The sequence below is a fragment of the Pseudorasbora parva genome, chromosome 15, assembly GCF_024679245.1.
Source record: "Pseudorasbora parva isolate DD20220531a chromosome 15, ASM2467924v1, whole genome shotgun sequence".
Classification (NCBI taxonomy): Eukaryota; Metazoa; Chordata; class Actinopteri; order Cypriniformes; family Gobionidae; genus Pseudorasbora; species Pseudorasbora parva.
The window spans coordinates 28,680,263-28,695,309 of NC_090186.1; the positions used below are offsets into that span (position 1 = coordinate 28,680,263).

At 38.9% G+C, this 15,047-nt stretch overlaps 1 protein-coding gene across 4 annotated transcripts; it reads left to right on the top strand.

The window, feature by feature from the left end:
* Positions 1 to 1,498: 1,498 nt before the first annotated feature.
* Positions 1,499 to 15,047, top strand: acbd3 (acyl-Coenzyme A binding domain containing 3). 4 transcript variants are annotated; one of them, XM_067417586.1, is made up of 9 exons: positions 1,499 to 1,822; positions 2,915 to 3,056; positions 3,169 to 3,309; positions 3,582 to 3,740; positions 5,843 to 6,017; positions 8,002 to 8,188; positions 8,899 to 9,183; positions 11,358 to 11,411; positions 13,099 to 15,047. In XM_067417586.1, exons 1-9 carry the CDS (start codon positions 1,555 to 1,557, stop codon positions 13,311 to 13,313), a joined length of 1,626 nt encoding a protein of 541 aa, XP_067273687.1. In that variant the 5' UTR covers positions 1,499 to 1,554; the 3' UTR covers positions 13,314 to 15,047. The 4 variants fall into 4 exon arrangements, with proteins under 4 accessions (XP_067273687.1, XP_067273688.1, XP_067273689.1 ...); XM_067417587.1 differs by having other exon boundaries at positions 8,917 to 9,183; XM_067417588.1 differs by having other exon boundaries at positions 8,920 to 9,183.

Sequence of the window (15,047 nt, forward strand, 5' to 3'; positions counted from 1 at the left end):
TATACACACACACACACTATTTTGTCAAACGTTTTGGGATGCCTGCCTTAACATGCAGATGAACTTTAATAACATCCCATTCTTAATCCGTAGGGTTTAATAAATTGGCCCACCCTTTGCAGCTAACAGCTTCAACTATTCATGGGAAGGCTTTCCACAAGGTTTAGGGGTGTGTTTATGGGAATTTCTGACCATTCTTATAGAAACACACTCGTGAGGTCAGGCACTGATGTTGGACCAGAAGGCCTGGCTCACAGTCTCTGTTCTAATTCATCTCAAATGTGTTCTGTCGGGTTGAGGTCAGGACTCTGTGCAGGTCAGTCAAGTTCCTCCACATCAAACTCACTCATCCATGTCTTTATGAAACCCATTCCATGAAGCTCTGTGCACTGTTCTTAAGATAATCTGAAGGCTGCATAAAGTTTGGAGGTCTGTATACTATCGACTGCAGAATGACGACTTTTGAGCACTCCCTTACGAAACAAAAATATAGTGTAGTATATTGGAAAATATCATGTAATACATTAGGCAATATATTCACATATATGGGATTTCATATTTATATTCTCCAATTTGCAATATATTCTATGAAAGCGGCAATCATTTGTATATTTTGCAATATATTACAGGAATATATAATATATTGTATAATACCATCAATATATTATTCCATGTACTTACAATATATTATAATATATTTCAAGTAATATACTGGTAAATATATTTTTCTTTCGTAAGGGCTATGCGCCTCAGCGTGCACTGACCCTGCTCTGTGATTTTACGTGGCCTACCACTTTGTGGTTGAAGTGCTGTTGCTTCTGACTTTGTTATAATACCACTAACAGTTGACCATAGACTATTTAGTAGTGAGGAAATTTCATAGACTTAATGCACAGAGAGTGACACATTCTTTCATAAATCATTAGTTACACCTGTGGCCATAGAAGGAATTAGAACATACATTTGAATTCAACAGTTTAACAGTTTTAGTTTAGTTTATAATATAATATATATTATATTATATCAAATACAGTCTTATGTCTTGGACCTGTGGACATGCGCATAAGAAAAGTCCACAAGACCGCAAGTGCACATGAATTGTGCCATTTGGGACAGGGTCTGTGTTTTCTCGTTTAGGCCATTTGCTTTTTTTCTTGCTGTCCCAAGTGTAAGGTTAACTTACGAGTACATTTTTTTGGTTCATATTACACTTTCATATTCGCCGGTCGCTATTTATTTCCCTCCCTTTTCTTGATTTCTGACACATAAAATCAAATAAACACTTTTGTGTATGTTTTCTCTTTTCCTAGGTACGGTTTCATCTTTTTTTTTTTTTGCCTTTGCCTTTATGCAAAACACACTATTGTTAAAACCATTCATAAAATGAAATAAAAACGCTTATGATGCAAAGCTTTTTTAATATTAATAAATGCAGAATAATTTGTTACGGTCTTGAAGCTCTTGTAGTCAAACATTTCTACGTCATGCTGCCGGAAGTTCCGGCGTAGCAGGGCGGAAGTAGGTACGTGGCTGCTTCAGCTGACATTCTGCACGATGGCGACAGAGGTTCAGAGCGGCGACCTCAACAGTGCAAATTCAAGCCGGCTCGAAGTTTCTATCGACGGTTTGACTCTTAGTCCGGATTCCGAGGGCGAGCAGGAGCAGGCCGAGACGCCCGCCGCCCGACCGGAGGAGCAGAGCGATGACAACCCTCTGAGTGTCGATGGGGAGGAGGGCGAACCTGCCAGCAGCGCTACGATCGAGAAGAAATGGGGCTTTGATTTAGTCGAGCTCTACGGGCTGGCACTCAGGTTCTTTAAAGGTATTTTATGTCACTAAATACACTTATATGGGCATTGATTGAAGACAAACATGCGTTAGGTCATCTCTATGCTACAGACTCATTTCCCACTGTTGTTTAGATGTATTAAAGTCGTGGTTTTATTATTAGTGTCCTTTTCATTCTTGTTTGGTTTAAACAAAAAGTTCTGCTTATACCGGTCTTGTAGTTAACTTCTACTGCAATGTTTAAGGGTTGAGGTCTTCTGGAGGAACTCTCCTAACCGGTGACAGCTCCACTGTGTCATGTGCCTGGCTGATGTCTTAGATAGACTATAAAAGATTGCATAAATATTCAAAATAGTCCAGTGAACCATTAGTGCTGAACTTGCTTGTTCTCTTTGAAAGTGAGGTGTGTTGGTGCAGCCCTTTTAGTTTTTGTCCATTAAGATATTTAGTCCTTTTTCGCAGGTCTCCACTCATTTCTTGTCTGTGGGCTCTTGATGAATAAAGTATGCTTGTGTGTCCATCATCAGCTCTATAGTCTAAGTGCTGCAGCTCTTCTAATTATACACATTAACGCATAACCGATGTCCCAATCGAGATGTTTCAGTTTCCAGCTGAGGACTAATGCCACTAATGTATCTTGCTCTTGACTTTCAAAGCATGCACAAAAATCAGAGATGCACACAATTTAGAGATGAATCAGAATCATATTTTCATGATTGTGATTTGTGACATTAAACTTTATAGTATTGACTAAGAAATGTGCATTCATTTAGGCAACATTGTAAACTGGGGATGATTTGGGAGTTTATGTAAAGCTAGTAATTAATCCATTTTTTTTTTTTTTTTACATTTTAGAGTAATTCCGTATAAACTAAATATAAAAAAGATATTTTATGTTTACCTGCAAGTCATGTGACCATTAACCGACATCCGAGAACAGTAAACATGCAAATGTGTTGTTAAATGGTTAAACTATTAACTTTACATCTCATGGGGTACATCAAGTAAATATTTTCCATCTAAGGTGTTCAGCTGCCGAAAAACTTTGGAAATCCCTGTTCTAATGTAACGGGAACCAGTTGCAGTTTTAAAGCCACATATTTGTAAGTTTTTGTTTTTTCCTCAGAGAAAGATGGGAAAGCCTTCCACCCGACCTATGAGGATAAACTTCGTCTGGTAGCCCTCCACAAGCAGGTTTTGCAGGGCCCTTACAACCCAGATGCTTCCCCAGAGGTGGGCTTCTTCGATGTGTTGGGAAATGATCGCAGGTAAGTTGATTGTGTGTGTGTGTGTGTGCATGCATGTATTAATTAAAAATTATACTGATATTATGGATGCTATACAGTTGTGTAAACTTTTTTTTTAATATACATTTTTCAGAAGAGAATGGGCATCTTTGGGCAACATGGAGAAGGACGAGGCCATGCTTGAGTTTGTAAAGCTGTTGAATAAATGTTGCAATTTATTCGCACCTTTCGTCGCCTCACACAAGATTGAAAAGGAGGAGCAAGAGAGAAAGAGGTCAGGCTTGCAGATAAATATGATTGATTTTCTTTCTCTATTTCATCTTTTTGCTGTCACACTTTTAATTTAGACTTATTTACTGGTTTACCCTTTAACTGGGTGGGTCTCTTGAAATATAGACTTCTCTCAGAGAGATCTACCGCATCAACAAAAAGGAATTGGGCTCCAATAAACAATTGATCACCCTAAACAACATGTTTAAAACCTGGACACTCTGTAACCTCATGGATGTCTCACATTGTGTATATTGTTATGTTTTTGCTGAGAAGGCAAGAGGAAGAGGAGCAGCGGCGCAGAGAGGAAGAAGAACGCGAGAGACTGCGGCAGGAGGAGGAGAGGCGCAGACGTGAGGAAGAGGAGAGGCTGAGGAGAGAAGAGGAGGAAAGAAGACAGATTGAGGAGGAACGACTACGTGTAGAGCAGCAGAAGTGAGTCACACCAGTTGAATTATTCCAGAATGCCATCATTTGAAAACGTCTTTTGAGAGACTACACTACACGGCTTTTGCCTAGATTGGACTCGAGTCGCACTTAAGTTGCAAAAAAAATAAAAGACTCGACTTGGCCTCGCGAACAACTGACCTGAGACTTGACTAAGACTTGAAGACTGAGACTTTTGGCACGGCTTTCCAGATTACGTTCTCTATTTACTTCCCCACATGGCAGCACAAAATGCCACCTTTGTACTATTCATTTCAAAATATGGGCTGCAGCTGCAAATATCACAAAAGATTTCTAAAACACCAAGCCAGTGAGCGTGTGACGCATCTGAAGGCATGCAAATTCATCACCCATTAGAAAACTGCTGTTAAATAAATTGGCAACAAATAGTAACAATATAGTCAAGCCTTACCTTATGAAGCTGCGTTTTCTTTGTCATCGAATTTGAGGCTTGCTTGCGGTACATTTTTAAGTACACGTCCTTTTCATGTTTTCCCCCAAAATATATTTGCTAACATATATGCATATAATCCAGATTTACCAAGTTAATTTGCATCTGGATTGCAAAAAAAACTTTCATATGAAATTTATGACCCTGTACGACTCATTTCCCCAAATGAGACTCGCAGATGGAAATTTTCTTCTTTGTGTCATTTGTAACACTCGTCTATACACAGGTTGTTACTTCCAATGCTCACTGGAAGACTACATTTTCCAGAATTAATTGAGATCTACAGCAAACTACGGCAACTCAAATAGAAATACACTGCACTTTTTTCACCTTGTGGTGTTTCTAAATGGTATAATTTTGTACAAATTTGGACAGTAATAACAGTAATTGGACAGTAATTTAAGTAGTTTTTTGTGTGCTTTATGCAATTTTAAAGTAAAAGTCATTTGTTTTGATAGTACACTGGTAATTATAACAACTAGCTGAAAAACTATATTGCTAGATATAGAACAAAGACTTGACTTGAGACACTGTGACCGTAACTTGACTTGGACCTCAAAGACTTGACACTTGACTTGGACCTCAAAGACTTGACACTTGACTTGAGACACTGTGACCGTAACTTGACTTGGACCTCAAAGACTTGACACTTGACTTGGACCTCAAAGACTTGACACTTGGCTTGGACCTCAAAGACTTGACTTAGACCTCGGAGACTTGACTTGGCTTGGACCTTAAAGACTGAGAATTGACTTGACTTGGACCTCAAAGACTTGACACTTGACTTGGACCTCAAAGACTTGACACTTGACTTGGACCTCAAAGACTTGACACTTGACTTGACTTGGACCTCAAAGACTTGACACTTGACTTGACCCTCAAAGACTTGAGACTTCACTTGACTTGGACCTCAAAGACTTGAGACTTCACTTGACTTGGACCTCAAAGACTTGACACTTGACTTTGACCTCAAAGACTTGAGACTTGACTTGTACATCAAAGACTTGAAACTTGACTTGACTTGGACATCAAAGAATTGACACTTGACTTGACCCTCATAGAAATGACACTTGACTTAACCTCAAAGACTTGACACAACTTGGACCTCAAAGACTTGACACTTGACTTGACTTAGACCTCAAAGACTTGACACTTGACTTGACCCTCAAAGATTTGACACTTGACTTGACTTGGACCTCAAAGACTTGCGTACATGTCTGCTATTTACGAAGTCGGCAAGTGTATGATGCCTAGTGTTTTAAAATATCTTCTGATTTAAAAAGTCATGTAGTTTATTCCAGCCTTTAGAGTAGAGCCCAGTTGTGGTGTTGATATGTCTCTTTGATATTAAATCTAAACCCTTAGGCAACAAATAAATGGTCCTGAATGACCGATAAAATTAAACTAGGGCTGTCAACACTTAATAATTCAGAATTAATCTTTAGCACTACCTAGAATAATCTTTTAACCACCTGAAGTAATGGGTCGTGATTTCAACTGACATTTAAATGATTTAAAATAAATAGTTTTATCGCCCTATATAAAAACTTGTTGTATTTTAGTACTATGCTATGCAACCCTAGTATAGTGCCACATGCTTTATTGTGCACCTTTTTTCTCACTCTCTCTGGTGTGTTAGGCAGCAGATCATGGCTGCGCTCAATGCGCAGACAGCGGTGCAGTTCCAGCAGTATGCAGCGCAGCAGTACCCCGACAGTTCAGAACAGCAGCTCATCCTCATCCGGCAGCTGCAGGAGCAGCACTATCAGCAGTACATGCAGCAGCTGTATCAGGTGCAGCTCGCTCAGCAGCAGGTGAGGGCCCATGATCCCACCCTTTCGATGCTGCTTTTGTGACCCATGATAACATTTAGAAAATCTACACTACTGTTCAAATGTTTGGGGTCAATATGATTAAAATTATTTTATTCAGCAAGGCTATATTAAATTGAAATCCATTGCCTTTCAAAAATGATCTCTTGTCTAAGACCTAAAATGCGTGTCACATGACCGTTTATGCACACTGGGCATGCACGTACAAGTGTAATATAATTATATAACACAAGTTGTAATACAAGTCATATAATACAGAGGCTGCTAAAAAGGACCTCAAAGTCAGCCAAGCATGCAGTTCTGTGTCCGTTATTGTTTACACTGATGTTTAGGCTGGTATGTTACAGAGCCATTGAGAGATGGCTCATGGCTGCGTTATCCAAAAGCATTGTTACAATAGCCACCAACGATCAACTTGGGAAACGCAGCCCCAATCTTATACTGTCCTGTTAAGGTGTTGAAATGTGGGCAGCCATCGTTTTCAAAAGTGTCCATTTACACTGAAACGCAACCCCGGAGTTTTCAAACTAAAACGTGGTTTGCAGTATTTTCATATGTATCAGTTTTCTAGTAGTGTAGATCGCAGATGTAACCGTATCGAAAAGTTATGCGTTTTAAAACGAAAACACACTAGTGTAAACGGGCCCTCCAAACAAATGCTGTTCTTTTGAACTTTCTGTTCAACAAATCCTGAAAAGAAAAGAAAAAAAATCACAAAAATATTAGGTAGCACAAATGTCTAATAATATGAAATGTTTCTTGAACACCAAATCGGCATATTAGGAAGATTTCTGAAGGATCTTGTGACACTGAAGACTGGAGCAATGGCTGCCAAAAATCTGTTTTGCCAAAGGAATAAAGTACATTTAAAAATGGTGTTTTCGTTTCAAAACACTCTTCGTCCACACTAGCGTTTTCAAGCATTTTCCAAAAGTTTCTCTTCCACACTGAAACGTCAGAGAACACTAAATTCACCTTACTGCACATGCGTTAACTCATTAAAGCTCACTGAGATAATACAGGCGGGACAGCCTGTATACATTCTCATACTTATTCTTCTAGCAGGATCATTTTATTAAACAAAATTTTTGTTCAGGTTGCACTGGGTCAACATTATGATTGGTCTAAAAACACAAATGCTCATGTTTTGCAGCAGGACAGCAATTGTGAGTACATTTTCTGTCATCTTTGCCGGACTGTGATATGAAGAGTGTACAAAGTAACATATTAGTAGCCACAGTGTAAAAGTGAACAGCACATAACAAGCACAATAGCAAAATAAACATGCATATCTTTCGGTTCAATATGCGTCACATGACTAAACGTGCATTATTGTTTTTACAGTCCACACTACAATGTGAAAACAGTGTTTTCAAGCTTATCCTCTAGGCAAAGCGTTTTCAAAAAGCTCAGTTTTCAAAGGAAAAATGCTATCTCCGTGTGGACGGAAGGCGAAAACTGAGAGAAAGAGATGCGCTTTCAAACTAAAACGTGTTATTGTGGACAAGGCCTAAATATTCAAATACAAAAAAGTTGTTTTAAATTGTAATCCTTTTTTACACTATAACTGTTTTGCTGTTGTTTTTTTGTTGTTTTTTTGCGCAGCCTTGGTGAGCATGAGACTTCTTACTGATCCCAAACTTTTGAATGATAATGTGTATGTGCTGATGTTCATTCAGTATGAAAAGTTTTAAAAGTTTGCTTGTTTGCTGTGCTCTACTCTGTAATTAGATGCGTTTTATTCACATTTGGAACAGACCTGCAACCCAGCTAAGAACAACTGTTATAAAGAACAAAATTGCAGTGGTAGCATTTGTTTAGCAGGTGTACAGTTATCAAGGTAGATTGCTTAATGTACACAACTGTCACTGCAAGTTAAACTGGTTTTATTGTCATGTATTAGACTTTGACTCACTGTTGCAATTTATTTTGGTTTTCTGTTGTCACATACCAATGTTTTCTTAAGGCTGCCTTGCAGAAGCAGCAGGAGGACGCTATAGTGCTGTCTACATTAGAAGCCAGTGAGGTGTCAGCGCCTTCTGCTGGAGAGGAGGTTCCCACGCTGAACGGACAGGCAGAGTCCACTGCTGACAGCTTAGAGCGAGAGCCGGACCTGGAGCCTGCAGACGAGGTCACTGAGAATGGACCCACCGGTGAGTTGTTTCATTGATTTCCTGGTTATTTCTACAACTTTAAGTGCTGTTAATGGCAACTAAATATCAAATTGAATTTACCTTCCTATAAATAGTGTGAACAATTCATCAATGCATTATTATGTTTTAAGATTTTTTCATAAGTCTTGCCTAACATTATTTTCTTGCTGAATATCCAGTTTTCCTTGTGAATATGTTTGATTATGGATTAACTGTGAGGAACTTGTGAACTTGTCTGACATTCACTTTTTTCATTCTGTAGTGTTTCATTTAGTGCATTTCAATTTAAAATAGGGCTGGGTTGACAAATGTATTTCCTGATTCTCATTTTTATGAACTATTCTTGATCTGTAAGTCCATGCTGTTTTCAGTTGATGCATGAGCAAATCTTCTAAACATTATTTGTAAGGCACCTCCGACCCGCTGAAATCACAATAGCTTTGTGCTCTGTTACTTCTGATATTCTGATATGCTTTCAAATTGGTCATTTTATTATGAAATTTACAATAAATTCCTTTAGTATTTATCATAAGTGTATCTGATATATCCAAATGAATCAATATTTAACTGAATAGAGATTGAAATTGAATCAAATCACAAGCTTGTCAATTGAAATTAAATCATGGTGTGTGTGTCAAAACCCAGCCCTACTTTAAAATAGGAATAAATCCATCCATTATTTACCCATATCCCATATTCCTGGTTCTCAGACTCTCCCCCTGTAATAGCAGCCCCCTCCATGTGGACCCGGCCACAGATAAAAGACTTTAAAGAGAAGATCCGTCAGGATGTGGACTCTGTGATAACTGTGGGCCGGGGGGAAGTGGTTACCGTCCGGGTCCCCACCCACGAGGAGGGCTCCTATCTCTTCTGGGAGTTTGCCACTGACTATTATGACGTTGGCTTTGGAGTCTTCTTTGAATGGACTGACTCTACTAATGCATCGGTGAGCGTGCACGTTAGCGAGTCTAGTGACGAAGATGAGGACGAAGAAGGTGAGGAATGTATACAAGAAATGTCAAAACCATACTGGCTGATAGTTAATTGTGCTCATTTATTTTATTTTTACATTTGGATTACCTATATTAACCCATCTAATGATCACTTGGAAGTATTTTTTTTAAACAATAATAATAATGTCTTAAATGTGGGGCTGGACGATTAATAATCATCGAAAACTAATCAAAATTGCAATCCAGAACCTTTAACTGACGTAATTTTCCTATGTCAGTTATTTCATTATTCAAAAAAAAATCCTGTTAATAATTTCCCCTTCAAAACATACTGCCGTGTTTGTAGTCACGTAACTCCATCCTGTCCAGTCACATCGACGGCAGTTTGCAGTCACTCTGAAAGATTCAGGAGCTGTTATCTTTGTTTAAACAATCTGGATGCTCAGAATTGCTAGGGCAATTGCATGTTTTACACAATTTATTGTACAGGTAAGATAATTGCCTTTAGCTTAGTGCTGCTACATGCACAGACATATAGACAGCACGCAAGGCCTAAAGCTAGAGCACTTTCGCTTGTGTCCTTGTGAAATTTCTCAATTGTACTGTATGTGTTTAAAGGCTTGCATTCAAGCAATTTTACACAATATGGAAAACAATTCAGTGCTCGCAAGCTGTTTTCTGTGACACAGAGAGCCGAGCAGCATCATGTCTCTTAAAGCGTGTGAGCCCTGAAGCCAGATTACTTTCACTTGGTCTTCACAAAATTTTGTCAATTGTGTGCATTTTAAGTAGGGCTGTCAAAATGACCGCGTTAACGCAAATTAATTTTAATGGCATTATACACGCATTTTCTGTTTGATCCGTGGCCTAGCCGATAGTTGGAGAAATCGAGAGTAGACATTAAGGAAACAAGTGACATTATATAGCCTACATAAGCTACCATTTTTTTTTTCTGTTCAACTTTTATTAGACTCCAGGTCGAAATAAAAGAAAAGGGCGTTTTTACACTGAGCACGTTTGCTGTAGTCCAAGTCCAAGCGCGATGGTTTTCTGTTTCTCCCACAGCGCTAGTCAACTTCATTCTGTTGAACCATGGTGCATCTTTGTGCATCTTACATAATCACAAACATCCTCAGGCTATGATAGAAAACAGAACGCAGGTCAATATATTGGATGAGAGGGCTTTTGTTGCATGCTTGTAAAGGGACTCAGGAGATTGCATGAGCGAGGTGCGAATACACTACAAGCTCGCTCTTGCTCATATCCGAGGTAAATCATTAACACCATCACCACTTACGTTTTTTATTGAACTATACATTACAATCGGCTAAAACGATTGCGCAGGTTACTTTTCTGAATAACAGTGCACCCGAGTCTGTGTTTCTTACACTGTTCACGTGAATCGCGGCGCAGTTTGCGTGCAACTGAAGGATTCTGTCTCGGGTTTGGTAACCTGGTGTGCTCACAGGTCCGCACAACAGCTTTCACATTACCAATTTTTCAGTGCCCTGTTCTGAACTAAACTGCCAGTGTAAAAACTCACTTTATTTATTTATTTAGGAAATCACTGCTTATTCTGAATTTTTAAGATTAGGCTTAAGAGACATGAACAAGTTCTTTGAAAACATACTCACCTAAAGGATTATTAGGAACACCACCATACTAATACTATGTTTGACCCCCTTTCGCCTTCAGAACTGCCTTAATTCTATGTGACATTGATTCAACAAGGTGCTGAAAGCATTCTTGGCCCATATTGATAGGATAGCATCTTGCAGTTGATGGAGATTTGTGGGGTGCACATCCAGGGCATGAAGCTCCCTTTCCACCACATCCCAAAGATGCTCTATAGGGTTTACATCTGGGGACTGTGGGGGCCATTTTAGTACCGTGAACTCATTGTCATGTTTAAGAAACCAATTTGAAATGATTCAAGCTTTGTGACATGGTGCATTATCCTGCTGGAAGTAGCCATCAGAGAATGGGTACATGGTGGTCATAAAGGGATTGACATGGTCAGAAACAATGGTCAGGTAGGCCGTGGCATTTAAACAATGCCCAATTGGCACTAAGGGGCCTAAAGTGTGCCAAGAAAACATTCCCCACACCATTACACCACCACCACCAGCCTACACGTTGGTAACAAGGCATGATAGATCCATGTTCTCATTCTGTTTACGCCAAATTCTGACTCTACCATCTGAATGTCTCAACAGAAAACGAGACTCATCAGACAAGGCAGTCTTCCAGTCTTCAACTGTCCAATTTTGGTGAGCTTGTGCAAATTGTAGCCTCTTTTTCCTATTTGTAGTGGAGATGAGTGGTACCCGGTGGGGTCTTCTGCTGTTGTAGCTCATCCGCCTCAAGGTTGTGTGTGTTGTGGCTTCACAAATACTTTGCTGCATACTTCTGTTGTAACGTGTTTTTTTCAGTCAAAGTTGCTCTTCTATCAGTTTGAATCAGTCGGCCCATTCTCCTCTGACCTCTAGCATCAAAAAGGCCTTTTTGCCCACAGGACTGCCGCATACTGGATGTTTTTCCCTTTTCACACCATTCTTTGTAAACCCTAGAAATGGTTGTGTGTGAATCCCAGTAACTGAGCAGATTGTAAAATACTCAGACTGGCCCGTCTGGCACCAACAACCATGCCAAGTTCAAAATTGCTTAAATCACCTTTTTTTCCATTCTGACATTCAGTTTGGAGTTCAGGAGATTGTCCTGACCAGGACCACACCCCTAAATGCATTGAAGCAACTGCCATGTGATTGGTTGATTAGATAATTTCTTTAATGAGAAATTGAACCGGTGTTCCTAATAATCCTTTAGATGCGTGTATATGACATGATACATGTCTAGTCTTCATACTCTTTTGGGTATGGTTTCACTAATAATAAACGTACATTTGCATAAAGCGTGCATATTTGTCCATATACCCATGTTGATTAGAGTATTAAAAACATGAAAAATATTAATTTAATGTACATTTAGAACTTATAAAAATGGCAGATTAAGTTGCAATTAATCAGAGTTAACTCATGACAATCATGCGATTTTTAAATATTTTAATTGATTGACAGCCCTAGTTAAGGCTTTCCAGTTTGAAAATTCAAGCAATTTTTAGACAGATACATTGTTGCACACAAACACTCATACAAGACAGTATTGCGTGAAGCTCACACGCACAGACAAACTCTCATTGTCAATGCAGTCCTGTGATTTATCACTGAAGTCGCTTAGAAACTCAACAGTTATAGCACTGATTTTTCTACTTTGGAAGTAACTACAACCTACAGCTTCACAATTAATAGAGAGACGGTATGACTAATTCACACACTCTATCGCTTGCTCATTAATGCATTCAATAGGCCTACTGGTACTGTAATTAATTCATTCTTAATAATTCTTTCTTATTTCTTAATAGATAAATAATCATTCATTTATTGTAATGGAATCGTAAAACCGATCGTAAAAGTGTTCAATTAATCAAGATTTAAATTTTAGGTCATATTGTCCAGCCCTACTTAAATCATGTATCTTTAGCAAATCTCAAAATGAATATCCATTATGCAACATGCTCCAGTTATACTCCATTTTCACATTTGCATAATTTCCTACTTTTTTGTGGACCGATTACTACAACATTTTTCGCATATATTTCATGTAGATTTTGTAACGAGAAGAATTGGTCAACATTGGTTGTCATAGAAACTTTGAGCACTCCCCAGGTGGTATTCCAGGTTGAAATTAGAAACGCGTTCCGGGAGCACTGCGATACGATCGAAAAGGGGAATTTTCACTTTCACAATTACAGGAGCAGGGGCTATTTTATTTAGGCAAAACTTTGTAAACTGTGGAAGTACTATTGAAATAAAGTCCCAGAATCTTTGTTCTGTGATTCTGTTTATTTTCTAAAGTAAATATGAATTGTAGCTTAACGTCCTGCTCTCTTTCGCTCAGGTGAAGTGCAGTCTGAGGAGGAGAAAGCCAAGAAGGAAGCTGGGAAACCCCAGGTGGATGAGATAGTGCCGGTGTACCGGCGGGACTGTCATGAGGAGGTGTACGCTGGGAGTCACCAGTATCCCGGCCGTGGGATATACTTGCTCAAGTTCGACAACTCCTACTCGCTCTGGAGGTCTAAAACCGTCTACTACAGAGTATATTACACCAGATAAGCCTGGAGTCAAGACTGTGGGACAGGAATGTGTGCGAGCTTGTTAGGAGATAAAGTTGGAAAGAAATAAGGATCAAAATAAGGAAATTTACGGGATGTCTACTACTGGGTGAGGGACAAAGAGATTTAAAATTGAGTGTGTGTTTCGATGTGTATGCAAACTTAATGAGTGTGTCTGTCATGCTGTTTGAGTCCAGGAGGAATGGGCCATGTACATGGCCCCTCTGTTTTGCACTCTAAAAGATATATTCTAGGATTTTGTGCTTGATGTCACTGTACTCTATACCCAGTGTGACTAATTTCAGCCTCCATCTTCTAATTTCATCCAAAGCGGTGCAGGATAAATGTGTGTATCCTAATTAAATGGCCTACAAACGTCATGTTTAGATAATAAACAACGGAACAAACACTAACACGCCTTTCTCTTGGAGAACTTTCTTATATAGGTCAACACTGTGGCGTGCATTTATGTTTCTTCCCCTATCAGCACACAGGACCGAAGCGCATCAGCGAGTGTGAGACAAAACGAGCGAACGGGACTTTTCTAATGATGCAAAGGTGGATCTGGAGGCCTTTATGAAAAGAGAATTTGAAGCATTTTCTAAACCGGGATGGATTGTGTCTAAAACATTTAATATTTATTAATCTCTGTGGTAGAGTAGGGTCATGTATGTGTCTGTAAGTCTCATAGCATTTTATCTCATCTCATCATCATTTGCTTCTCTGCTTCCACAGAGCCCCAGATTTGTGTTGTTGTTTTTTTTTCCTTTATCATCAATGCGATATTTATCAGTATTGACTTTTAACGTGGCACAGCTAGTAGTTTGAGATATTCTTGCCTTTCAGTTTGGTCATTTTTGTTGTTTTATGCATGTAGTTACAGACAGCCATGTCAGAACTTAAAACTTAATGTATATTGATTTAAATTTCTACTTGTCACACTTGGTTCTCTATGACAGAAATAACAAGCATCTCTCATTGTCCTTTATATTACTAATGAAGTGTTTGTATAGCTGATGAGACTAACTATCAAAAAGCAGAATTTCAGTTGCTGAATAACATTTTCTGTTATTTATTGGACTGTTCAGTGTATTGAAGATTATTACAGTGAAGTTGCTGAGAGTTTCTCTTTTTTTCTGCTTCAAAAATATCTGGTCTAGCCACTCTGGATTCGGCACCAAGTAAAAAAAAGTTGCGTTTATGATTGTATGTCAAAGATGCCTGTGTAATGCAGGTCACTGCTATCCAACTGTGATCAAACATCGTTCATAAACACAGACACAGATGCTGTTACACTGTGTTCACATGGTAAAGCAGGTGTGTTTGAGTGTTAAGAGCTGTGATGATTCAGTGTTCAGAGAACGTCATGCTAAAGCTGTCCAAAGACTAAATTCATGTCACATGTACAGTCGAATGGTTAAAAAGTTCCTGTGTTTTATTCTTTCCATGTATTTTTCTTTTTCACTTTTTGTAATGCTGACTTCAGGCCTTTGTATAGTGAAATGTAACATTTGGGCATGGTATTCAAAGTACAGTTTTTGGGGGAAAAAACAACGAGCAATAGGGTAATTGATCTGAAAATTCTCTTCATATTTAAAGTGGAAACTCCAGGGATTTTCTGACCGTAAAGGCATGAAGAAGTGTTTTTGTATTGGTTCTACTAGTGTCTGATCTGTATGCATTCGAGGAAGAGTGTCCTGAAGCGTATCTTTGATTAAACTTGTGTTCCTCTGTA

What these genes read in the sequence shown, in the direction of transcription:
- acbd3 (XM_067417586.1), top strand. Translation starts at nt 1,555, where the DNA reads ATGGCGACAGAGGTTCAGAGCGGCGACCTCAACAGTGCAAATTCAAGC. An exon ending in CTACGTGTAGAGCAGCAGAA is followed by an intron (nt 3,741 to 5,842) that starts GTGAGTCACACC and finishes CTGGTGTGTTAG; the next exon opens with GCAGCAGATCATGGCTGCGC. An exon ending in CGAAGATGAGGACGAAGAAG is followed by an intron (nt 9,184 to 11,357) that starts GTGAGGAATGTA and finishes ATGTCTCAACAG; the next exon opens with AAAACGAGACTCATCAGACA.